The 25,145-nt window shown below is 42.0% G+C and overlaps 2 protein-coding genes, 1 long non-coding RNA gene and 1 other non-coding gene across 5 annotated transcripts in view; 3 read left to right on the plus strand and 1 right to left on the minus strand.

Annotated features, from left to right (window-relative positions):
- LOC145451792 (adenylate cyclase type 10-like) overlaps window positions 1-5,854 on the plus strand; it is a 44,759-nt gene extending 38,905 nt beyond the window's left edge. For both annotated transcript variants that reach the window (XM_080330024.1, XM_080330025.1), the window contains 6 exons: window positions 979-1,090; window positions 1,152-1,259; window positions 2,436-2,549; window positions 2,606-2,700; window positions 4,318-4,455; window positions 5,420-5,854. In XM_080330024.1, the coding sequence (XP_080186150.1) occupies window positions 979-1,090; window positions 1,152-1,259; window positions 2,436-2,549; window positions 2,606-2,700; window positions 4,318-4,455; window positions 5,420-5,779 (927 nt within the window). In that variant the 3' untranslated portion in view covers window positions 5,780-5,854. The remainder of the gene's footprint in view (window positions 1-978; window positions 1,091-1,151; window positions 1,260-2,435; window positions 2,550-2,605; window positions 2,701-4,317; window positions 4,456-5,419) is intronic.
- Window positions 1-25,145, plus strand: part of LOC145451821 (uncharacterized) — a 176,377-nt gene that overhangs the window by 25,375 nt on the left and 125,857 nt on the right. The gene's annotated exons all lie outside the window — the stretch shown is intronic.
- Window positions 8,999-9,070, plus strand: Trnap-ugg (transfer RNA proline (anticodon UGG)). The gene has a single exon. It is a non-coding gene; the product is annotated as a tRNA-Pro (tRNA).
- LOC145451793 (uncharacterized) lies at window positions 15,605-25,102 on the minus strand. The gene is made up of 8 exons (XM_080330026.1): window positions 21,488-25,102; window positions 20,122-20,226; window positions 19,964-20,052; window positions 18,537-18,570; window positions 18,298-18,449; window positions 17,416-17,554; window positions 17,101-17,164; window positions 15,605-16,695 (listed from the first exon to the last, which is right to left on the minus strand). Exons 1-8 carry the CDS (start codon window positions 25,100-25,102, stop codon window positions 16,496-16,498), a joined length of 4,398 nt encoding a protein of 1,465 aa, XP_080186152.1. The 3' UTR covers window positions 15,605-16,495.

Genomic DNA, 25,145 nt, shown 5'->3' on the forward strand with positions numbered 1-25,145 from the left:
TATGAAGACCTATATAGCAGTGTTGGGATGACTCGAGTCATGACTTGACTCGAGTCAGACTCGAGTCAACTTTTTCGTATGACTTGACTTGACTCGAGTCAGTTTGCAAAAATGACTTGACTTGACTTGACTCGGCGCTTCAAAAATGCCAATTGACTCGTGACTCGGAGCAAAATTTACGAGTCAATTTCAAGTCAACGGTGTAAATTAAATCACCTCATTATATGTATGTTCGGATTTTTCACGATACGCCAATGTCACTTGTGTGGGCATTCAGTCATTCACTGATTTAATTTACTGACCGCAAACGACACGAAAACAGCTTACGTTGTCGTAGTAGTAGTAGTAGAATAATCTAATAGCGATATATCTTTGTTTCTTAGACGGCTCAGTGCATATATTACGCGGTGCTCACTTTTACCAACCCTCTTGTGTAATTTAAATCGAACTAACAAATATTGTGCGTTTATACTCTCGCGGGTGTGCAGATCGGTAGTGTAACCTGCTGTACCATATCAATTTGTTTCAACTTGTCGAGGCTTTGTATTCGATCCTCTATTTTGGTTGATATCAGACTGTAACATGTAGCTATACGCAGTTACTCACGTAATTTATGAGCAGCGTGAGTGATACAGCGCCTTTTGCATGTATATTTACCTTTATATTCGTTATTAGATTCTAATTAAATGGCCAATTATTCTGTCTTTCACCCAGTTAGTAAGATGTAGTGACTTTGCATCATCACTCATACTTCGAAAATTAAATTTGACTTGAATCGTGACTTGACTTGACTCGACTTGACTCGAGTCACCTCCAAAAAACGAGTGACTTGACTTGACTCGAGTCACCTGTGAAAATCGATTGACTTGACTTGACTCGAGTCAAAATCTGCAATGACTCGAAATGACTCGTGACTCGAAGGTAGTGACTTGATCCCAACACTGCTATATAGTTCACGCTGATAATTCACCCTTCCAGGTAAGCTGCGCGATACGCTTTTGCTTTGGAAAGCTAACACACGCTACCACGTCAGGGTACAGGGCATACAACGTCGCCGACATGACGCAAGACTTATCGATGAAACTATACGGTGATGCCAACCCTATCACATTTCATTAGACTCCAGAGAATCATCTTTGATTTATTTCAAGTGTTGCCCATCCTTGCTCAAATTCACTTGCTCGCCGGACGGGCCAGCGCCACAGCTGAAGTACTTCGCCGTTTGAAATCGATTGCCGAAACAGAGAATGAGTCCGATGGTATGGTTATCAGCAGGCTGGTATTGCTTTTGGATTAGTAGAATCCATATAACTATTTTGTTGTATGTAGGCTATGTGATTATGTGATTATAATGATTATAGGTTATAACTGGTGTTATAGTGATCATATATTAGTAACATAGACCGCGTTTTTTGATACATAGTCATGTTTTAAGCCACTTTATTAGCCCTATAAAACAATTTCGATATCATAGTGACCACAAAATATTTGCTATCTAAAATTAGACACTACAGCAGTTTGTTAAGCCCTTCAGTAGTAAAAGTATCGCCGTAAATATCTGCTCAATTACAAGCAGAAGTACAGTGACCAAGCTACTTCAAGTGGAAGTAGAAAATAAAAGGTCCGAGAAGTACTCAAGTAAGCAAGTAATTAATTAAAAAAGTAGATGTGGTCGAGGGTTCGCATATACTTTCAGTATTTAATCGGGGGTGGCTTTTTCGAAATTTCAAGATGGATCTTTGGATCTTCACGACCGACGCAAAATGTGTGTAAAGGCCGTATCAGACGCAGCGTTGTTGGCGTAGCCGTTTTCTTTGTTTTGTCAAAGCTTAGCAGATTTTCAATCTCCGTATATACCTGTTGCGTATTTCATCTTTTGAAACAGATGGAAGGTATTACACGCAACGCTGTCTCTGACTCACAGCTACCCGTTACAATTAAATATATGAGCAAGTCAGGCGAGTTCTCTTGACTCTCGGTGATGTCAATTAAATCCTTACAAGTCTCTCTGGCCCATGCGCATACCAAGGTCCTTCTGACGCAACAATGCCCCAATCCCACGAAGCTGGCTTTCGTAACGCTGGCAAAGTTACGTGTGATACGGCATTTGACACTACGAATAGTTTGCAAATTTCAAAAATACATTCAGTTCCCGTGATGCAGTAAGTCACGCATTCCATATGACAATTTCACTGATAAAAGTGATGCAATTTTTGTCCAAAATCTCATTTTGCTTTAAAGACCTCGAAGTGTAAAATGCAAGTATAGTTTTACGTACAATAGTGTTGAAGTAGAACTAGTAGTCAAAACCTACCTGAGTATTTCGTTGCTGACCAAGGAATACCTCTGCATCTGAACTCATCTAATCATAAACTGCTTGAGCTTGACGCGTCTCTCCATGTGATTGCATATCCAACTTTGAATTGAAAACACAGGGCTCTCCTATTACTACTCAGCTTGTATGGATGTGCTGCTGGAAGCCGGGTATCAACAGGAACCGGCAAATCTGTGTATCGCATACCTCGAACAGATTGAGAGTTGCGATATGGGTAAGGCGTGGTCAGTGCTATTTGGATGGAACGGTACAATGTTTATGTTACCGAAGGCTCGCAAGACGTCACAAGACTGCTTCTACGATCTATAATGACGCTATGGTGCAGTCGAAAGCAAGACTTTATCCAAGCTAAAGCGTGGTTGCGGGTGTGTACGACATTGTTATCTTGGGATGTCACTTTTGTTCGGTAGACGAGGCTGAACTGTAATAAAATTCATATATCACACTAGTTTGTTTTAAAATCGGGATCAAAATACTAAATTGAAATGTAAAGGTTGCGTATTGTATAGCGTAGGCTTACCATCCGTCCTCTTTTAAGAGGATTTGTCCTCTTTTTTGAAAATTTAGGTCAGATTTAGAGCAAACTGCGAGTGATATGCCGCAAAATAGCACAGAAGTGACGCTCCGGCGGGTTTTTTGGAGTGAAAAACGCTGACTTTAGCTCTGAGCGAAAATATGACCTTTTTTTTAGTCATCCACCTGACAATGTGGAGAAAAAAACGGTATTTTGAGCTCTGAGCGGAAAGATGACCTTTTTTTTAGTCAACCGACCGCAAAGTGGGTAAAGTAAACTGGTTTTTGTGAATTCTTTTCCGGTTTTGCAAGTCTGAAATTTCTGAAAAAGTGTCCTCTTTTTAGATTTCCAAAATATGGTAAGCCTAGTATAGCGCATTGGACCCGGGATAGCGATCGAGGCTAGACACGGGAGACATTGAACGCTTAATTGTGTAATTCGACGACAGCTTCGTTTTGATTTTCCCTAGGAGGGGCCAATGATATCACCAATGAAATGAATGGCTCGATCGCTTGTTTCAATGGGTTAGTGTGACGACCCAATGTTCCACCCCTTCGCCAGTTCTGAATACGCCTTCCTTATAGCTTCGGAAATTCAGCAGAATTCGCCAGGAGCATAATAATCGATCACTTTGTACCCTGTTATACTATTTGGAGAATTTTCTCTAATGGTACAGGGGCTACGAGAACTAGAGGCCCAAGTTTTCCTTTAAACGGTAAACGATTAGCATCCATTTCGAACGGCAAGAATTTTCTTTAATATTCTATGAAATTATTCCAGTATAAATTTTGCGCTTTCTCAAGGTTCTCATCACCGATATGTTACCAGACATGTCTGCATGACATAAAAAGAGCCACCGACGGTGTGTAGGCGGTGTGTATTGTGTAGGAATTTACCTGTCATTCATGTTGTAATTTGCCGTTTATTTCTAGATGTTATCCCGCGTTGCACGTCAAAAATGATATACTTCATTGACGAGTTTTCAGTAGGCAATTCAAAGGCAATTAATTCTGCCATCGGCAAACATCTGTTGGATAATCCGATTTGTGCGAATAATTATCGAGACGACCGATTTCGAATCGTAGGTCGAGGCCGTTCACAATTCCATTTGTGTGCCTTGGAATCAACTTTTATCAAAATACACCAACCAAAACTCTGTCAACAAAAGGAGTTCGTGTATCACCTAAAAATAGTACATTGAACGCTCTCTCATTCGAAATTTCATGCTGGTGACGTCATATTTTGTGATACGATTGTTGATATACAATGTTCTTTCCAATTCTCTACTAGTTGCTGACGATTACCCCTGACGAGTGTCAGCCGAAAATATTCGGGTTCATTTCAATATGAATATACTATTTAATAGTTTTCAGTATGTTCGTTTAAATATTGATGTTTTTGCGTATTACTAGTTATCACTTTACACCCAAAATCCATATACTCAGTACCCGCATATCCTTGCCTATAGATGGCGGAGACTAGCCTACCAGAGTTCTACGACAATTATCACGCGGTGCACGCTTTTATTCGCGTAATGGAATCGTTGCTGATCATGCTCCGGTATCATATCGAGAAATTCGGGATGAAGCACAAGGATACAACGCAGGTAAGGCTGGTGTGGCATAAATTGCGACTCAATTGCATTTGGAAGTAGCAATCTTAACGACACGTCAAAAATACGTCAAGGGGAAGTAATAATAACAAGAATATAATGATTTATACTTACTACTTTTCAAAATCTAAATTGGAAAAAAGGTAACGGGGTTTGCCTTAAGAACTGTTTAACAAGGTTGTAATGACTCGAGTCCGACTCTAGTCGCGATTATTTTGTGACTTGACTTGACTCCAGTCATTTTTTTCGAATGCGTAAAATGACTTGACTCGAATCAATTTTTGTATTGACTCGAGTGTGACTCGAGGCTAGGAATGCCAAAGACAGTCATGTCATTGTAACTTCGAAGAATACAGTGAAGTTACAATTGGTATTTCGTCTATCAGTCATGATACTTGGGAAATAAGGCCAGAAACTGTTAAGACTATAAAGACAATTACTTTATTTTGAATGCGAGCCATTATATATCACTTGGGTAAAAACTATAAAAGTGAGATTGACTTGTGACTTGGTGACGACCATGTTGTTCAAGTCGAAGCGGAAGTAGTCGAAAAGCAAAGAGAGAGAGGAGAGATAAAGAGACTTTAATTTTCATCCAACCAAGATACATAACAAACAGACGGCAATGATGGAGGTACAGAAGATATGCATGCACATTATTCGGTATCAGATAGGAATGATCGATACGACATTGAAGGTCAACCAGCCTGATCACACCCGCATTAAACAAGAACACTTGTCTCTATACAGTCTGGCTGTAAAAAATGTTAGGTAGAAAAGTAAGATTAAAGGAAAAAATGAAACGATGGTGTCGATAGATTAAAAGTTCACTGGAGCAATGTCTGGGCGAGGTAGGGCAACACTGTTAATATGACGCAAGAGGTAATTAAGTAGGTATTTTTTAATCTATCATAAGGCAATTCACGTAGTTACGCAAGTCCACCGCATTCTTTCTCAGCTCTCCTCAAAGTGCCGCAGAAACCTCAAAAAACTCTCAAAACTCTGCAAGAAATTCCCGGTCTTCCACCCACGCTACATGCTGCTCAAAGCCTACCACTATATTCTCGCCGACCGCCGCACCAAAGCCCGCGAGAAGGTCACGCAGGCCGCCACCATCTCCAGATACTGCGGTAACCGCGTCGACCGGCAGTACGCGCTGCACAGTCTGCAGTTGTGGTTCTCGCCTGCCACGATCGCTAGCGAGGATATAGATTACTGGGAGACGCACTGCGAGGATATGCCAGACTGGGAGACGGCGTCTAGTAACGAACACGAGAACAGGCTGTACAGCTTGAAGCTTCCCGTCAATCGGCGTTGAGGAGGCGGACGGAATTGTGTTGCTGCGTGTAGCGGATACGCACCTTTTTATTGTTGAGTATATTCGTTGAAAAGGTGTCGGTGTTTTGTGGAAGAGAGTGGGTTAGGGGTGTGATCTTCAACCGTTGTGCACGATGCACTACTAAAATATGTGAAAGGGTGCATCACAAATCATAGCCATGCTAAACTGCGGCTCATTTGGAGTTCACCGAATAGTAATAAGGGTTCAGTGGAAGCTCAAAGAGTCTCAGGATAATCCGAGTATCATGAATTAGCCTATAGATGCGACACCATATGTCATCTTGGAAGAAGATTTGTCCGTCTTTTTTTCAAAAGAAATGTAAAATGTCTTCCGAGGACGCCCAAATGTCCTCTTTTTTCACTATTCATTCTCTCTTTATGTACAAAGACCACTAAAAAATCTAATAGCAGATGTGAAAACTAGATTTCGCCAAACTGAAGGAAATTTAGCACTTGGTCTTTCGGAAAATGAACTTTTTGTGAATCCAATAACATTTTCCGTAAAATTTTTCAAACTACCCGTTTTCTCGTCCGCTATTTTAACGCAAAAAGTGTCCTATTTTTGGATGTTAAAATATAACCATACATAACAATGTATGTTAGGCCTATACATAACCATTTACGGTCTGTTTCATAGATCCGTATCAAAAATGATCCGCCGATAGGCATGATCGTCGATCTTCGGATCCGTCATCGCGTAATCGCTTCTCGGAGATGCGGATCCATTGGCGAGTTTAATTATATTATCCCCGATCGTAGATGCAAATGAAATAATGAACCAGGTGAATTAAGCTCATTTGATTGAATGATAAGTGCTGTTCTCATAGTTTAAATAACAAGTTCGGCAATCCAGTGACACAAATATATTGCTTTTATTGTCACAACAGATTTGGTCAGTAACGAAGCACTTCTACTTCAGATAGATCTGACCAACTTCCACAAATTTCGAAAGTAGTTCTGTTTTAGAATACTTTAACTGGTAGGCCTGGAATAGCTTTTGACAACTAGGCTACCCGAAAATGGCCCCTTATCATGGTTATGTTTTATGCCACTTCCATACAGTTTTCAGGCAAAACTATTTACTTTTTAGACTTTGGAATTGTAAAGTAGGAAGTATAGTCGAGTGATACTTGCATAACTTTCACGAGCGAAATGGCCCCTGTATCACGGTATCAGAAAATATTTTCGAAAATTGCACTTATATTGTACAATGTCATTTAATTGGCATTGTGCGTTAGTCGCGAAGATGCTAACTGTACTTTCAAAAGTAGGCTACTCCGACCATAACTGCTGAAAGTATGCTTCCCCTCGACCAAATCTATACTTTCTAAAACTACTTAGTTGCTTACTTGTCAGACATTCATTTTTACTTAGACAGGTTTGGTCAGGTCTTGTACATGTAGCTAGGGGAAGGTGAGGCAAAAAGGACCAAAAAGACATTGTGACAATGCGACCCTGGCGAAATCAATCCACCTCAGGATTACGGCTGATATAAGACACTACTAAACCATCAAAGCGATGTTATTCTTCATGTCAAGTTTTAAAAATAATCACGATGTGCCATTGTGTCCCGACTTCCCCTACTTGTATTTGTAATTGTGAATTGTAACTTATGCTTGTACTCCTAATAAATTTAAGACACTACTCCTACTTGAGTATCAACGCTGACTGCGAGTCGGTGACAAATCATTAGCGTGGCAGAATTACCCAGTACCGCGAGCGACTCAATGAAAGGCACGATTCGAATAAATTCAGTCTAACCGCGAACCAACGCGACTCGCCTCAGCTGCCGCTCAAATGAACATAAACCGATCTGATGTCGAAGTGTTTCTAACTAAAATGACCGGCATTTTCATTTGTCACTGAAAAGAGTTGTCAGTGAGTTTAGTGTCTACCATACAGTATAAGCAAACGTATACTTCTTAAATTATAGAAGACCTCACAATCATAACAGTCCATATACGCGGCCTTTCCGAAAACGATTCGCCGTGTCAGGTGTCAGTCTTCGCAACTGCACGCCAGCCGTTCAAAAGTGTAACTGTAAGAACTCGCATCGCGAGTAACACATCGCGTATGTCGTGTTGAATGACTTATGAGAACATTTATGCAGCAATATTGAAATCGTCGAAGCGAAATTGCTAGGGGTTGCTCACCACCGAATAACATTCATCATTAAAACTTCATACGTTTCGGTTGTGCGATGTTATATTCGGTTTACGTCAGTGATGAGCATCGGATGGACTGATACAGTTCGGACCGAATGTTGCTCAACTTTTAGAAAGTCGGATCGGATTCGGATTCTATTGCTGATTTTGCTTCGGATATTTTTGGATAGTTCTGACCAGACGTGACTTTTGATTTCAAGTCAAAAGAAAAAATCACCCGTTCGATAACCAAACACAGACAATAAACATGTTCTATGATAGGATTGGTGGCACTTTAAAGTCGATCTGTCAAAGGTCCACGCAGACATAAATCAGCTAACCCTACGAGTACTCTGACTACTCTGCTCCTGATCATTCGGAAAAGTTTTTTTAATTCGGATTTTTCGGATTCTGAACGGCAGTATTCGGATTCGCATGGATTTTTGATTGAGATTGTTCGGACTGAGACGGATATGGTTCCTCAGAGGCTCGAGCGGTCGGGCGGATTCGGATTCTCAAAAAGCACTGCTCATCATCATTCATCATTGGTTTATTATCAATTTTATCAGTTCAATACACCACAAAAATGCGATACAATGAAAAGACAGGAAGATGTCGAAGCGACAAGGAGTAGTCTATGGAATCTGACACCCACCATGGCCTAGGCGATGTAAAGAGGAGGCATGCACACTGAATGAAAGTAAAGAAGATAGTATAGAAAAAGAATGCGACAAGAAATAGGGCGGCATGTCATGGGAAGCGAGATCGATAGGTCAGTCGTGGTCCGGTAATCTTGAGGATGGACTGTATTTATTTAGTAGTAATTGCTTGTATTTCGACTTGAATGCTACGTTCTATTCTCCTAGCACATGTGTTCCCTGATCTATTTTGTAAACTTTGAGGATCGAAAGTGAAATGAGTCATTTCAGAGATCACAAGTATGCTTGAGTGTTGTCACAGCGGCTGCATCGTTCGTTGACGAGCATACATCTGGAGGACTTCGTGCGGTTATGAGTTTTTGTTTAGTATATGTGAGCCTTGCTCGTGCAAATGTCGGCTCGTTGGTCTAGGGGTATGATTCTCGCTTTGGGTGCGAGAGGTCCCGGGTTCAAATCCCGGACGAGCCCGCGTTTTGCTCGAGGACTAACGATGGTGAACAAAACTCCATTTTCTAGATCATGCCGTCAGACAGCAGCATGAAGCAGTTAACCCAGTTCTTCCCGAAGTGAGCGCCAGCGCCCCTGGGGGCGTTCTTGACCTCGAAGGGGGCGCTAGTTACAAAATAGGCGGTTGAGGAGCTGCTGGGAGAATAAGGGCTGTTTAGGGTAAATGTGGGCGGTACGGACTATGGGAAACTGTTTGGAAAATCCGTAAATTATTGGCTCTGTCTGTGTGCCAAAGTCTTATTTATGAATATGTGGTCACGTCGTTCGCGGTCGCACGACTGGCACAAAGTGTATGCAATCGAAAATCGCCAACAACGCTCTCTACAGGTGTTCAGGGTTATGCAACATTGAGTTTTCTAACTATAACCAGGCAATCAATCAAAAAAATATAACACTAATTAATCACTGACAGTAAACGAGTGCACAGTAAGAGCACACATTCAAATGCATGCATTGTTGCCTACATTGTACAACGAGGACTATGAAGTTTTAAGCGCATATCATACCTTGTACGCCTGATTTCACTGTCGTCTGTCGTAGGATTCATAAAAAAATTTGAATCTTATATAGCGTACAAACGTACACCGGGAAGCCAATAAACTAGATCAGCACTAAAAGTCTACTCGATAGTATAGCGACTGTGCGTTGGGCAATGAACAAAAAAAATGTCGGGAGTATGGGAGGGGTTTTAGGGGCGTCAATACCTGATTTGCTACCAAGGGGCGGTGTGTAAAAAAGTTTGCGAAACACTGAGTTAACCGAAACAGCAATAACTCAACCTTGAGGGTGGACCCATCAAGTCAAATTAATGTTAATTAATTTATGTCGCACATGAATACTACCGTAGGGTTACCATATTTTTGTGAGTAAAATTTTGGACACTCTTCAGCGCGCACTAGCGGATGTTGAAATGAGGTATGACACATTGTCTGTCAATGTGACGTCACACTAGCAAAGCTTTGCCTAGCGCCCATAAGTGGCCACGATCCGCATCTGGAGCCGCTATAATCAGTGCTGCCACTCCTAGTGTTTTAACACTAGATGTAGTGTTTTTTCGGTCGTCTTAGTGTTCTAGTGTTTTTTTTCGCACAATTTTGCTAATCTAGTGTGTTTCTGCAATTGTGCGAACAAGGAATATTCTAACATTAGACTACTAAATTTTACGCCAAATGTATCGCTCATAAGCCGATTTGGTGTCTCTGGCTGTGTTTGTTTTCAACAATTCTATGTGGTGGTGCAGTAGCAAGCAATCATTACGTAACAGGGTGCGCTCTGAATCCGTACTTATGAGCGAAAGTCTCGGAAAAAATGAGCGATTTCGCTCTAATGCTCTGTCGTTTCTTGTTGAACTCACTCTGCAGATTCGAGCAAGATTTTCATTTGCCGAGGACAGCATACTTTCGTACTTGGGTGTATTGAATCCGTTAACAGCCTTGTCAACACAAAGAAAAATAAAATCAATTGTTCCTCTAGCTGCGCAATTTCCCTCTGTGATATAATTTGATGATTTGTCGGAAGAATGGGCTGCTTTGGCAAGTTCGCAAAATGAGCTGCAGTCAGTGCCCTCCAACAGAATTTTGGCAAAAATTGAAATATGTGCGCAATGGATTCGGTGAATCAAAATTCCCTTTAGGCTACTGGGGAAGCTCATGACGAATCTCTTGGCATTGCCACATTCCGCTGCATGCATGGAAATGAAGTATGCTGCACGAGGACACCTCCCCGTTGTTTGGTTGAAGATATATGGTAGTGAGCAAGATGCCACACATAAGATACTTATGTTTGATCAAAGGTGTACAATCGAAAGATAATTTTTATGATGCCGTACAATTCGAAAGCGACAATATTTGATTTTTTCTTACTCTGTTGAATTCGTTCCATTAATTTTCGTTGCAGTATAGCAATTCGTTTCATCAATTTTCGTTGAATAATCATGCAGTAGGCCTATATCATGCATATGTATCGAATCCACGTGTGGGACACTTCTTATCTATGGATTTGTACCTTGGTCATCATGATTACTTGACAACGGCAAAGTTTTCCTGCAATTTACTAATCTAGTGTTTTTTTTGCCAATCTAGTGTTTTTTCGCGACACAATCTTGTGTTTTTCCAGTAACCTAGAGTGGCAACATTGGCTATAATGTTAGGTCGGTGCACTTGCGTGGCTATGTGTTGTAACCAGGATCGAAACAACATTTTTCAGGCCCAACCTGTCCAAATAAACACTGATCTTGATCTCACCATGGGGTAATCGATGCAACTTCTGGTACCTTACTATATACATCTGGTTTCTGTATGCACCTGGTCGGTAAATTTTGTGAATGAAATCGATTTATAATATTTAATAATTTATTTAAATAATTTTGATCCTAATTTCTCCGCCCACATGATCATAGATAGCGGTAGAGCTGGTGGATGATGATGACTTCGAAAATACAGGGAACGGAATTATACATCGTTAAGTCACGTCATGTCACACGGATAAGACTATTCATGAGCCTAAATGCAGATCCGCACCAGCAGGTTGCACATCCGGTGGTTTTCAACTTTTTATGGTCGCGAGCTCGCGACTCCATTTCTATTTTGAAAATGCGTTTTGTAACCCAGCTCAGAATTTGATAAGCTTATTACTGAAAAACGACAAGCAACTTTTCCTAGACTTACTCACGGCCTATTTTGGAAGCTGATTACGTATTATAAATTCTCATATAATTGTGATTACAACAAGAGTTATTTCAGTAAATGATGGTTATTTTTAATAATTTTTGATTGTATGTTTTGCGAGGGTGATGGACCAGTGAATGTGACACTAAATCGCACAGAGCACGAAGAAACATTTCAAGTGACATAAATCTGCCCCAAAGTAATGTCGTTTCTGTTGAATTCAGATTATTGATAACTTTATCATTTCAAGATTTCGATTTTAAAAAACTACCTCAGGTGGTCATATGGACAGTACAACCAACCACCCACCATATAGTTGTAGGAGTCAAGTTGTCTACTTTCTCAGGTGATGCGAGAGATCAACAAAGGTTGATGACGTCTCGCCGCAAACTTCAAAACCACTAGTTTGGCTTGTGTTTTGCACGTTACATCGCCACAGCGAAGAGCGGCGGGTGCGTTTTTCGGGAGCCTCACTCCATTGAAGTCAGATTTACAAACATGAATAAAGTTAGCCTATTCTTTTGGGATCTGGTTTCGTATCACTATCGATAGTATCACATTAATAGCGGATTTTAGCACTCTTTGCACGCAGGCGACGAAAGAATAAGGTGCTGCATATCCATTATTGGTGGTAGGCAATATAGGTATTGACAAGAAACAACATTACAACGACATCAGCTAAAAATGTATGTACTATGTGCAATATGTGCATGTGTTGTACAATTGTGCATTGCACTACCTAAACATATTGAGCGTTGCAACAAACAATTCATGCAAATCTGGGGTTTTCAAATAGGAGTCCATTTGTTTAGTAATAAGATTCCCGAACAGGTCGCGAGTAACGTCTGGGCCAGTGGTTCTTAACCTTGCCCCCAGCGCCCCCCAGGGGGCGCTGGCGATGTTGAAGGGGGGCGGAAACGCTCAGGGGGCGATATGGGGGGCGCTGGGCTCAGGGGGGCGGTATGGGGGGCGCTGGAGAAAAATGGCTTCGCAGTAGATGATGTGGTGAAAGGACATATCCTTAATGAGTATTCAGAGCAAATTAACACCGAAAACTTCGTTACATATAGCCTTCAAAATACATATAGGTTTAATTGTCCATGGGCGCCTAAATGACTGACACCGAATGTTCCTGTGTTGGAAATCTGAACCCCAGAAGACGAATTCCATCTGGCAGGGAAAAATTATATGTCAGTGAAGAAATACCAATCTGAAATCGTGTGCGTCTTTTAGTTTAGTACGATTGGGCGACAGGGATATTCCTGTTGGGCGATATCACCGTTGAGCGATTCTATATTTTTTGATATTGCAGACAGGGGGTCACGAAATAACATCATGCAACGAGGTCATACCAATGGGTTCGCCTGCCCGAATATGTTTAATTATTGGTAACGGGCCCTACAGTTTCCAAGAAACCTTACAATGTTCGCTTTAAGTTTTGATGAGTCTGCGCACACTCAACAACTCACTGCGCTGACCCTTGGACAACAGTGCGTAACGACTAAGAAAAGGTAATAACTCCGGATTTGTTGTGCGCAACGTAGATTTTCTGTGCGCAGAGACCGTGTCAGCACTGCGCACGTGCGCAGCTTAAAGGGAACATTGCACCTAACTCAGCTCTACCGGTAAATGTGTTTACGTGAGCAGAGAGAGGATAAAAATTGATCTCAATTTACATGCAATTCCCGATGATATTGACCAATTCAATCATTAATTAGTGAAATTTTTCGCACTTCGCGCGACTAGGCGAGAATAGCTGCCTCAGTAAATGTACACCCAATGTAGATACCTAATAGGCTATCAGCAAATAGCGGACAGCCTAATGGGGGTCTGGGAGCGAAGTCCCCCGGAAGTTTGGTTTATCACCCGATGGGGGCCCAGGACCAACGTTTTATGTTTAGGGAGGGGGGCTGACGAAGTGCTGTTACGGCCCTGGTAACGAATAATTGTACCTGCGGGAACGCCCGAATATGTTTAATTATTAATTACGTGCCCCTTATTTTCCTATACAACAGCTCACTCAGTGCTACTGGTAAATCTGATTACGTGGGCTGAGAGGATAAAAAGTTTATAGCGACTTATAAATGTAATTACCATGCATTATAGCAAATTTTGGTACCTAGGGCGACCAGGCCACACAAACTTTGCTGACCATCAAAATCACGATATGGGGTTCGTGGGGGCGAAGCCCTCAGAAGTTCGGTTTATCACGCTATGGGTGCGCAAGGCAATCGTTTTTAGGGGGGTTGACGAAGTGCTGTTACGGCCCTCCCACTTACTCATTGTCTTTATTACATTCCTTACAATATGAAGTTGAGGGGGGCGCTGGAGCACGATAATTTTTGAAAGGGGGCGCTGGACGAAAAAAGGTTAAGAACCACTGGTCTGGGCGAAGGCGCTGAGTTTTTTAAGAAACCAGCTTCCCTACCCTAATATAGGTCGTAAGTGAGTAGCTCAGAACGAAGGCACTTAACTTTTCTGCAGTAATCAGCTTGCCAAATTTAGAGGTGGGCCACGGAATATCTTCAAACCGGAAATTGAGCCACGACTATAATAATATAAGTTGAAACCACGTACCACACCGTCAGTGTATGAATTCGATAACGCACCGTTTCCTTGCAACGAGAATATGCATGACTCAAAGTCCTTCACTGAGCAGACATTGTACAGTACATAGCAACGCGGATTTCATATTAATTGGAGTTTTTGAGGGGATTCCGGTGCTTCGCCTATATAGCCTAATATACCGATTGCATTTAATTGTTACCAGCTATATATTGACACTGCGAACAAACAGGTGCTATCTTCGTACACCTCATCAATGTAATTGTACCTACAATGTAGCCTACATACCACAAGTTGGCCCGTTTCCTATACCCAGTGGTGGCTTTTGGGGTGGGCGAGGTGGGCAGTCGCCCGGGGCTCCCTATTTGGATTTTGCGATTTTTTCAAGGAGAATGACGAATAAACATGGAAATCCGTGCACCAAGCAAGAATATGATTCCGTACAGATGTGTCAATCATCATCAAATCACTGCATTTGTTAGAAAAGTCCCGTATTCCGATAATCATCACGTCTCTGCATGCGGTAGAATTAATTAGTTTTGATGTAGTCTATCCTTGCACACATGCAAAATGTTACGGATAGATACTTATAGGGGACCCCCCGTTCGCAGGGCCACCACTGCCTATACCTCCTTCTTTCGCCCTATTTGTGAACAATAATATGTAAATTGCGTAATTTTAAATAGGAATATGTTCTCTAAGATCATTCATTAGGCTAGTCATAAATAATCACAATCACAAGGTTTTCGCTATTTTCTTTTATGCCTCCGCTGACCACAAGTCCCTGAATCGTTGTTTGCGGTACTCCTGGTGTTCGTCGACTACTGTTGGTCATTTACACCGCGCCAATTTCCTTCGTTTTTCTTCTGTAGTTGCCGACCTGTAACACGGCCACTTCTAGGCTTTATAAGACACCGCTTACACGGATGAGGTGGCGAGGAGCCGAGATGAACCTCCAACACGCAGGCAGGAATTATGGAGTCGACCTCGGTCGGAGTCGAACGCGCGCAATCCATTGGTGTCGCACCTGTGGATTATACCACCACACCATATCGCCCCCTGCTCCCTGGATCGTAAGGATTCAACTTTGTACCATGTCAGTTGTAAAAAACATAACACAGCTCCGACTACTGGAGGCATCTCTCCGGCACCAATGGCATAAGTACATATAGAATATTGAAGAAAACTCTGCTAGTATTTCTCTCTACTTGGCACTATTTCACGAAAGAATTGACACCGAAAGCCACCAGTATCGACGCCGCAATAAATTTGATGTTTTTAATTGAAAGGTATCAAAATTTTGATGTAAAAAAATTGCTCACTGCTCAGGCAAACGCATGCATCCACAATTTTCAACTGTGAAGCATCGGTCTGGTTAATTATTATTGCTATTGGCACGCAAGATTATGCTGAATAGAAATCTATATAAAATTGTAGGCAAGAATATATAAAATAAGATTACGAATTTAAAATCTATAAGAACTGAGGATCAAATTGCAGTCTAAGAAATTTACAAACATACTGTGTAAGAAACAGGAACTTTTCCGCATCTTAGGACGATAGTTGACGTACTACGCATTACACAATACTGAAGAAGCGAAAAATCAGATCAGGCAAATTCAAAATCTAGGCACTAGGTAACTGCGACTAAAAATGATGACGAGAGGCATTCAGATTTGGTTCGATTCACAATCAGTCACTTGTGGGTCAGAGTTCTGTCAAACAGCCAGGCCTAGAATGCCATAATGAGCGCCAAGATTAAAGACAAGAAATATAGTTGGTCCGCTATGAATTGTGAAATATAACTAAAAGGAAGCGGAGAACAGGTTAGAATCTAGGTTAAAATCATATTAGCTAATAGGAAACAACGAACTTTCAAGATTAATATCAGAAATGACATCGAGCCACATCATACGTACACCTCGTAGATAACCAGCAGCCAACTCCAATTATATAAGTGTGAAAGAAGGCAGCACATCCGAGAAGCATTACTATGACAGGTTGCTATACTACCCATATCAGTAAAAATAAGAAAGTTCAAGAAAATCAAGAACTGTGCTGCGATTTATCAACAAAACTGGTTAGTAATAGGATGGATGGCATGTTGCACATGCACACGCATCACTCCAGCGACAAGCTTGCATACCTCATGTAGTTACGGCGCGTGCCGTTCAATATGGACATTATATTGGTTAGTAGAATACGATTCAAAACCGCAATAAGGACACGTCAAGTTTGTAACATATCCTCTGAAACCGTGGCGAGAAGTGGTCGGAGTGTCGGCGGATTCCAGGTCTTCATCGGAGTCGGATAAAACCACTGCATCGCTCGACTCGGTGGGTGAACTTTTCAGCTCTGGTCGTATTGAAACAAATCTGAGCGCATTGTTGTTAATACGAGCTATATTGGGATGAACTTAGAAATCATCCAAATCTAGCATACTGTAACTTAGCATATACATTACAATATAGTAACAATCGCGTTCAAATAGACAATTACAAAAGTTGTTTGGCGCCACACGGTATTATACTGGCCTTAAAGCTCATTTATTTTCATGGCTAATTATATTAGCCATTATATTACCGTCGAAAAATACGGCGAGACTTTCAACAATTTGGGCAGCACACCAGTATCTCCCACAAAATGAGAAAACACCTATTGACAGAAAGGACTTGTCATTGAAAGATAAGTGCTAGTTGAGAATTGTAAAGTTTAGTCATATCCGATATACGAAGACTTCGACCTTGCCAAAGACCTTACCTGTTTTTCGACATTTTAAATCCGCTTCTAGCTCGGGAACTGCCAACTTCAGGTTTTTCACAATCTGTTGGTACATACAGTACAGTTACAGCTTAAGTTCAAGAAATCGAAAGGCTGTTTCAAGACTACAAGATTGACAATTAGAAATAATGTGGTGCGTTTTCAAAACTACTGTTTGATTGAAACCGAAAGTATTAGTTTCTTACTCAGTTGCAGTTTGATCGTACATAAATGAAGGTTGTACGGGATACATTTTCAAATCACTGCCACTAATTAGAAGTTCGGGATGAACAATTGAGAAAGATCTGATGAGACCTTATGAAAATTCGCGAGATGACCGTCCAAAGACTCCAAATCGTCGCAGGTGTAATCGCAAAACTTGCACGATAATTGCGGCGTCGACAACTCCTTTTTGATGTGGAGCAAGATGTCGTCCGTGCTATCGTCCAACGACCTACAACACAAAGCAAGGTAACACGCCTCAAATCGAACATCAGGCTTCAGAGAGATAACTCAAGCAGAACAGACTTCAAATTAAAGTGAAGCCTACTGCATGCACCAGTAAAGAAATACCTGTAACATGTCAAATAATTATCATATTACTAATTGTGTCTATAGATAAAACCATGTTAGAGAATTAGAGATACCCGTTTATAGTTTTAGTCCTGACAATGTATATTGCACTGGTACTTAACCTTTACTAACCTGGGGAACGCTTATATGCTAATTGGCAAATTTTCACCCAGCCATAAAAACAAAAATCCACCCTAATACACACAGTCTAATGCATTAGGCTACTATAGTTTACAGATGCACAAAATGATCTGTGCATCAACATAGTGTTAAAAGCCTTTTAAAATTTACTTTTTGTGCAGAACGAAAACATTAGAATGAACAATTTAACATTTATGGCAAATCAGTGTTGTTGGGAGAACAAAATAACCCACTTCGCCATGTACACGCACGACTGCGCGTTCACTACGTAAGTCGATTGTATAAATATAAATATTATCATGAACGTTACACATGTCAACTCGATAACCGCGTATCGACAATATTGAAACATGGGTTCACTTTTCAGGGGGCTTCTTCCTATTTGTGTCAATGTCACAAATGCCGAATAGTTAATATCTCTGTTACTAACTGTAATGAAGGACTCATCCCACGAAAATAGGGATAGAAGTAGATCAAACTTACGGTGGAGAATATTTGGTTTCCGAGCAGCTGGAGCCGTGAAGAGATGGACGAGGACTTGCTTGATTAGGTATCAAGCGGTTTCCACTGCGAATAGTTTTTCGAGCGCTCAGAGCGGGTCCTTTCACACGGACCCACTCAAAATCCCCGGTATCCTAAATAGAAGCGTCAAAAACGTTCGCGCTACGAACAGACATCAATTCAATGCAAACTGTTCATAACGAGAAGAAATGGTCACTTACCGCAACATCAGATTCAAATTCGTGCGAGCCAGCGCTGCAAGATACACCGTATGGTTAGATCAGGCAAGAAAAACAACCCTTTAAATGAGGATTTTCGTATAATAAAGTATGGTTTTGAAGTTGAGTATTATACACAACCGACGCAGCATAAGAATCGGGGTTGCAGATTGCAATGAATTGAGTCATGACCAGACTCGAGCCATATTATTGAAGACGGAAAACGACTCATTTTGAGTCACGTTGTGAATTGACTCGACTTGTCATTTCGCATGACTCATAACAAATCGGGCAGGATACTGTCTTTAATCTGTTTGAATAATCCCGTTAGGAGTGAAGGTCAAGGTTGTCATCGTTTGCACCCAAGTAGCGGTAACGGCTCCCATTAAGTAGAAAGAATTATTCTAGGCTTAGTGTGGCAAAATAAAACTGAAACTCTGAAGGAAAAGTAGTCCAAAGTTTTTAAATGATTGAGGAAGTAGTGCAACTGGGCAAAATCTACCGAGTAGGCTACTTTGACAAAGTAGAAGTACTTATTTACTGATGATCTCCGGATAAGGATAAGACAAATGACTATGTCATGCATGTGGGGGATTTGTTTCACGTCAGCAGAGTTACAAAACATGAGTTGAACAGGACTTACACTCGAGACTCAACAGTAATAAACACTAAACAGCATGAATTGGTCTCGGTCTCCATTCTCAACACTTGATGGCGAATTGAAAATGACTAGACTTGACTCGATTTGAAACTATCAAAGTAAGATTGACTTGTGACTTGGTTACAACCATGATAAGAATTAGTCTTGACAGTTGAATCCAGGGTTGTATTGACTCGACTCCAGTCATGACTTTTTGGTGACTTTACTCGAGTCAATTTTTGTATTGGCTCATTGTGCAATGTGCATGACTCATACTAAGTCATATGACTCGAGAGTGGCACGGACAAGACAGACTTCGAAGAATAGTAAAGTATCCACATCATTGGTATTTCGTCTATCAGTCCTGATACTTGGAAAATAGGGCCAGAAACTGTTAGGACCAAGGAAAAGTACTATATTATGAATGCGAGCCATTCTATATCACTAGAGCAGAGTTGAGAAAGTGGATTGAGCCGGAATGAACAGAAAACTGAACAGTGAACATAATGACTTGGACTAAGACTCCAGTAAAAACACTATGACTCGGACCCGACTCTCTACTAGCTGACTTGGACTTGACTCGAGTCAAAACTATAAAAGTGATTCGATTGACTTGTGACTCGAAACCTTATGACTTGGTTACAACCCTGGTTGAATCAGACACCTTAGTTAGTTTGACCAGATCAGAAAGCCGTGGTCGTATCCACATTCCATGAAAACGCACAACAGAGAACTGATAAATGCCAGCAATATTCCGGCTAGAAGCAAAAATCGGTAGATAAATTCACACCTGTCCGCAAAGCTAGAGTGCACGTCCACGTGATCGACAATTTCTTCCTCTACCATCGTGAAGAAGTCACAATGCTTGCATAGCAGCATCTGAACGGGCAATATTGTTTGTATAATTCACAAAGTCGCAGGACCCAATACGTTCGGTTTGTGTCATACTCTACTTCCAGGATGTTTTTCAAGAGAATGTTGGTGCAAATCTTCAAGAGAATTGAAGGCGTCGACGCATTGACAGCAGCACCAGTGGTGTTTGTGGAATATGCTCTGAAGAAACGTAAAGAGTACATCCACACGCTACTTTGTTCAAAGTTTCAAATTCTCCGATACATAACCACAAATATTACAATATCCCGTCATATATTGCAAGATACGAACAACAAAATTGAGCACCCTTGCTGTTTGAGGCTATGTATACATTCTACAAGCAAGGGATTAAATTACCTCTAGCATTGTTTACATTTGGCCACACCATACAAATGGCAATTAAGCACAGTCGGTGACATTGTTAGCAAACACAAGATTTGAACTCTTTCTATTAATACCACCTGAAAAGGTGACAAGTCAGCATCGTAGAGTATTGCCACTGGGGAAACGTGGGAAATAATTTACAACTGGAACGGAGATAAGCTATCAAGCACCAGCAGTTTTATATGAATGTGCTCACACAGCTATCGGAGTATGACGAGGTAGATAAGCAAATGTGGATCAAACTAAATCAATAAAAGTATTGGCTTGCTGCAATGGAAGCCGTTAAATAAGAAACCCAAAAGTTCGCACAAGCAGAGAAAACCTACTAGTACTTCTCATGCTGCGTGAAAGCTGAAAATTAGTGCCTGCCCCAACATATTGGCGATCCAGGCCAGTGCAAATGATATCGACTATCAAAGGATAACATTTATCGGCCAGTCCAAGGATGTCATCACTCCTCTAACTGTTTCAAATGAGAGAGTCATCAGCAATGTCTGAGTGGTGGGCCTATTGGAGTACGGTAGTTCAGTTTTCGGCAGAGAAGCTGTTTCCGGAACTACAACATACGCCTGCTTGAATGGAAGCACTAGTTCCTTGCCCTGTCAAGTTTGACACTCATATACACATCAAACCGACATATTAAAAGTAGCTACTAGCCCAGCGGTTCTACATCTGGGGTCCATGGACCCCTAGGGGGTTCGCGGACTACTTACAAGGGCCATGAAAGGCTTATGTTGAAACTACATCTATGCAACTAAATTGTCCATACTTATAAGATCCGTCTAACCTACATCCTTATTTTGTCTTATTTTCGGCGCTAACCACACGTCATACAATAGTCGCACTACCGATACCAACACTAATAATTGCACTCCAATTGGTAACCAGGCAGTGACAGTGGGCTGGACAAAATTGACGGCATTTTTACAGTCATCACAAAAGACTTAGGGGTCCGCGGTAAGTACTCCTGTACTAATAGAAAAATGACACATTTATACCAGCATAATATATTGGCTCAAAATTCTGACTTCGATCAGTGTCCAGCTATCAAACATACCTTGGGATTATTCCTATCCTTCAAGCCAGAAAAGCTTTCTCTAGCCGTACTCATGCCAGATGTCCCGCACAACTGCAGAACGCGATTCGACACACGCCGCACTGCGCCCAAATCCTCGTGCCGTGCCTGACAGTGACTCAGGAAAGCGGCGGGGCATGAAAACCCAGCCTTGCACAGCGAACACAGGTACGGGCGTTGCGCGCCACAATCCCGAATCACGCATGGCTCAGTTCCGCAACCGCACTCTCGCGACTGGACGAAAGAAATTTCGGGAGATGCTTCAGATTTTTCTAAATCTCTATAACACGATTTCGCAGTGAATTCGAGATCGTTGTCAGAAGAATCCGAGCTGTACGCGTTCGGAACTGCTTGTGTGCGACTCCTCAACGATGGGCTAGATATCAAATTCTGTCTATCTGACTCCATACCACGAGTACGCATGGTCACTCCAGACTCCGTATGAGCATGCACCTTCGCTCTAGACTCGATATATGCACGCTTCATCGCTCTAGACTGGACATGAGCACGCTTTGACGCTCCAAACTTGATATGAGAACCATTCTCAAACTGGCTGTTTTCAGTCGCGGACATAACATGCTTTACATTGAGATGATTCAATACCATTAACTTTGTCGAACTCATAAACCCACACCACAAGCAGACATAATTCCCGTCTTCGCCACGACCGATATCCTCCAGCAAAAAATTGAGAACTGTCCCCACGTCCAACTCGACACCGTGGATGTGCTTGTGATGCCACACGCAGCGGGACCGGTCCGCAAAAGTAGCGTCACATCCAAAGCATCTGACGCCTAGCGAGACGCCGTGATCGCGGGCGATATGTCTTTCAAATTCTTCACGTTGGACCGAGCCTTCCAAGCAGAACTTGCAAATGACGAAGCACTTTCCGGGTTCCTCCTGTACTTCCGCCGGTTCGGTCTTTACACTTTCAACGCCATTGCTCGAGGACAGCACTTTTAAATCCATATTTACCCGAAGAGAATCAGTTGCGCAGTCATCAGGAGATAACGTCAACACAGTAGAGTCATTTTCCAACTTCAGTTTGCGAACTTTGAGAAAACAACCTTCACCAGGCTTGCTTGGTGTCACCGGCTCGCCCTTGCAAACGTTCACAGATTCGATATCCTCTCCGGTATTAAAATGATTGAAACCGGTAACACGAGGTGCATTCCCCGCCTCGGAATCTACACCTGCACGTGAGCACCTGTTTTGGCTTGAAATATTCACTCCGTTACTCACATGCTTGTAGATCTTCTTATTCAAAGCGTTATCGTTCTTCAGATCGTAAAGAGCGACGACAGGACTTCGCTTTTTCGCGTCCTCGTTCGAAGACGAGTCTGCGGAAGCACCTCTTACATTTTTTATCGTTATTTTTTCCTCCGCGCTATCACAACGATAAGATTCTTCGGACGAGGCATAGTTTTGATTTTCAGAACTCTGTGAATCAGGAGAATAATTGAGCTCATCAGTGGAAGCGGGCAAATTTGGAATTACAAAATTTGTATCACCGACATCCCAAAATCCGTACCGCAACGTGTGCGGTTCCAAATCATACACATTGAAGGGAATAGTGTTACCACAATGATGCTGTACCACATGCCGCCAGATAGTGCTGTCGGGTGTACGCCTTTTGAAAACTTGCGAGCAATCCACGCAGGTGGAATATCGTACTCTCTTTTCGTTTGATTCCGGCTTCGCGCTCAAGCAACGATCACAATGACTTGTAATTTCACGCAGAGATACCATTTCCGAGCAGCAAAGCAAACACGAGTAGAGGTTATCGGCGGATGAGTAGGTAAAAGTAGTTGATTCAGCCGCATGCCGCTTTTGATAATGTGCGATCAAGTCCATGTCGTCAGAAGGGGTGTATTTGCAGATACAGCATCTCATATCCTCGTACTTTATTTGGGCAGCTTCGATTAAACTGGACCAATCTATTTTACCAATGTTATGCTTGTCGAGGTAGTGCCACTGCAACGCGTCTAGATTCCCGACAAAATCGCAATGATCACAAGTTTTCATCTCCTCCATACTGATAAGGACCATTTCGGATTGATAACTGTGCTGACTGTGTACTTCTCTGTAGTGCATGGCCATTGCTACTCCAGTGAAAACAACTCGGTAACATATAGAGCATTGAAGAAAGGAAGAATAGGTAGAGTCCGACGGAGATGCACGACTCCTTTGGACGTTATGTAAAGAGAATTGCGTATGACTGTGTTCGACTTTATGATGTGCCAACATCTGCGCGAGCCAATCACATTTAAATCCACAAATTCTACATCTGTATTGGTGGCACTGTAAAATCCCATGGTTGTCAATCAACCACCCCCCGTCTTCGGCCTCAATGTATTTGGCGGTGGACGGCGATACAAGAATAGTTTTGACGTGGATCTGAAACTTCCCCAACAAAAACAACGCAAACTTTTTAGGATAGCAGCCGTCGTGATATTGTTTATAATGATTCAATAACGATAACAGATTCACCGAGGAGAAATCACACGCAACACATGGAATGTGATATGTACTAATGTGACATTCGGACGCGTTGCCGAAATAATTCAACACGGATAGAAGCGATGCATCAACTTTGTCCAGGTAATCGTGCAACGAGTCGCGGTCGTCGGTTTTGGTACGTTTGCGTCTTTTGATACGGAGCACGGAAGGTGAATCGGGCGTGTGCGAGGAATCATCTAAATCTGTGAGATGAGATTCAGTGTAATGCTCATGTAATCCTAGTTGAGTGGGGCACGTCCAATCGCACATCTGACACTTGAAGTTCTCGGCGACATCATCTATTCCCGTCCCATCTCGCGGATGCTGCGATTCGTAATGTTCCACCAAAGAACGGCTGTCCAAAAACAGCTTTTTACACACCACACACGACATTTTTTGCATCTGTAAAACAGCCGAGCTAGGATGATATACTGACAGCAGCCTGCGGGCCTTGACTTTACTTTTCGTCGGTTCTTCTTTAGCAAGACAGAGAGCTTCTAAATACTTCCTGTTAGCGCCGGTCGTGACAGACGAACCTTGTTTGCTCGGGTTTGCTTTACGTTTCGCGTGGAACTTTCTGCTGTGCAATATATAACGAGTCCTATTCAAAGTGATGTAGTTGCAGTATTGGCAGAAATACAGAAACGGCACTTTTCTGACTCGTCTACGCTTACACACCATCCTGTAGTGTTGAGGCAGCTCTCCATATACCGTGATGCCAGGATGCACGTACTCGAAATGACACGTTATGTTGGAATAACTCATCGTCGCATAGTCACAATGTTTGCATAGGTATTTGATTTCAGACGGTTGAACCTGTGTTTGTTGACTGTTTGTTTGTCGACTGTAATCAATCAGTTTATGAGATTGCGGTTTAGAGTGAAAATATTCGCCGGCTTCCGAGTCCGAGTCGGAAGATAATGTGCGATCATGTTCCGAAATGGATGCCACTTCCACTCCATCAGAAATCACATCGAATTCCTGTGAATCTGACCTATCCACTTGATCTGACGACATGAGATCAGGTAGTTCACAAACAGGATAGCGATATTTTTCACTCAATGACTGCTGTGCCCCACCATCATTTCCGCCATCCATGATTCGCACTCCGCTCAACGCATGTTGCCTATTCTCCCAAACC

This window comes from Botryllus schlosseri, chromosome 12, assembly GCF_051294905.1.
Source record: "Botryllus schlosseri isolate E-star chromosome 12, Bs_hap1, whole genome shotgun sequence".
NCBI lineage: Eukaryota > Metazoa > Chordata > Ascidiacea > Stolidobranchia > Styelidae > Botryllus > Botryllus schlosseri.

Coding starts and splice junctions, on each gene's coding strand:
- LOC145451793 (XM_080330026.1), bottom strand. CDS start 25,102: ATGGATGGCGGAAATGATGGTGGGGCACAGCAGTCATTGAGTGAAAAA. Junction 18,571..19,963: donor CACTCTAGCTTTGCGGACAG/GTGTGAATTTAT, acceptor TGTATCTTGCAG/CGCTGGCTCGCACGAATTTG. Junction 17,165..17,415: donor ATCTCGCGAATTTTCATAAG/GTCTCATCAGAT, acceptor ATGTACCAACAG/ATTGTGAAAAACCTGAAGTT.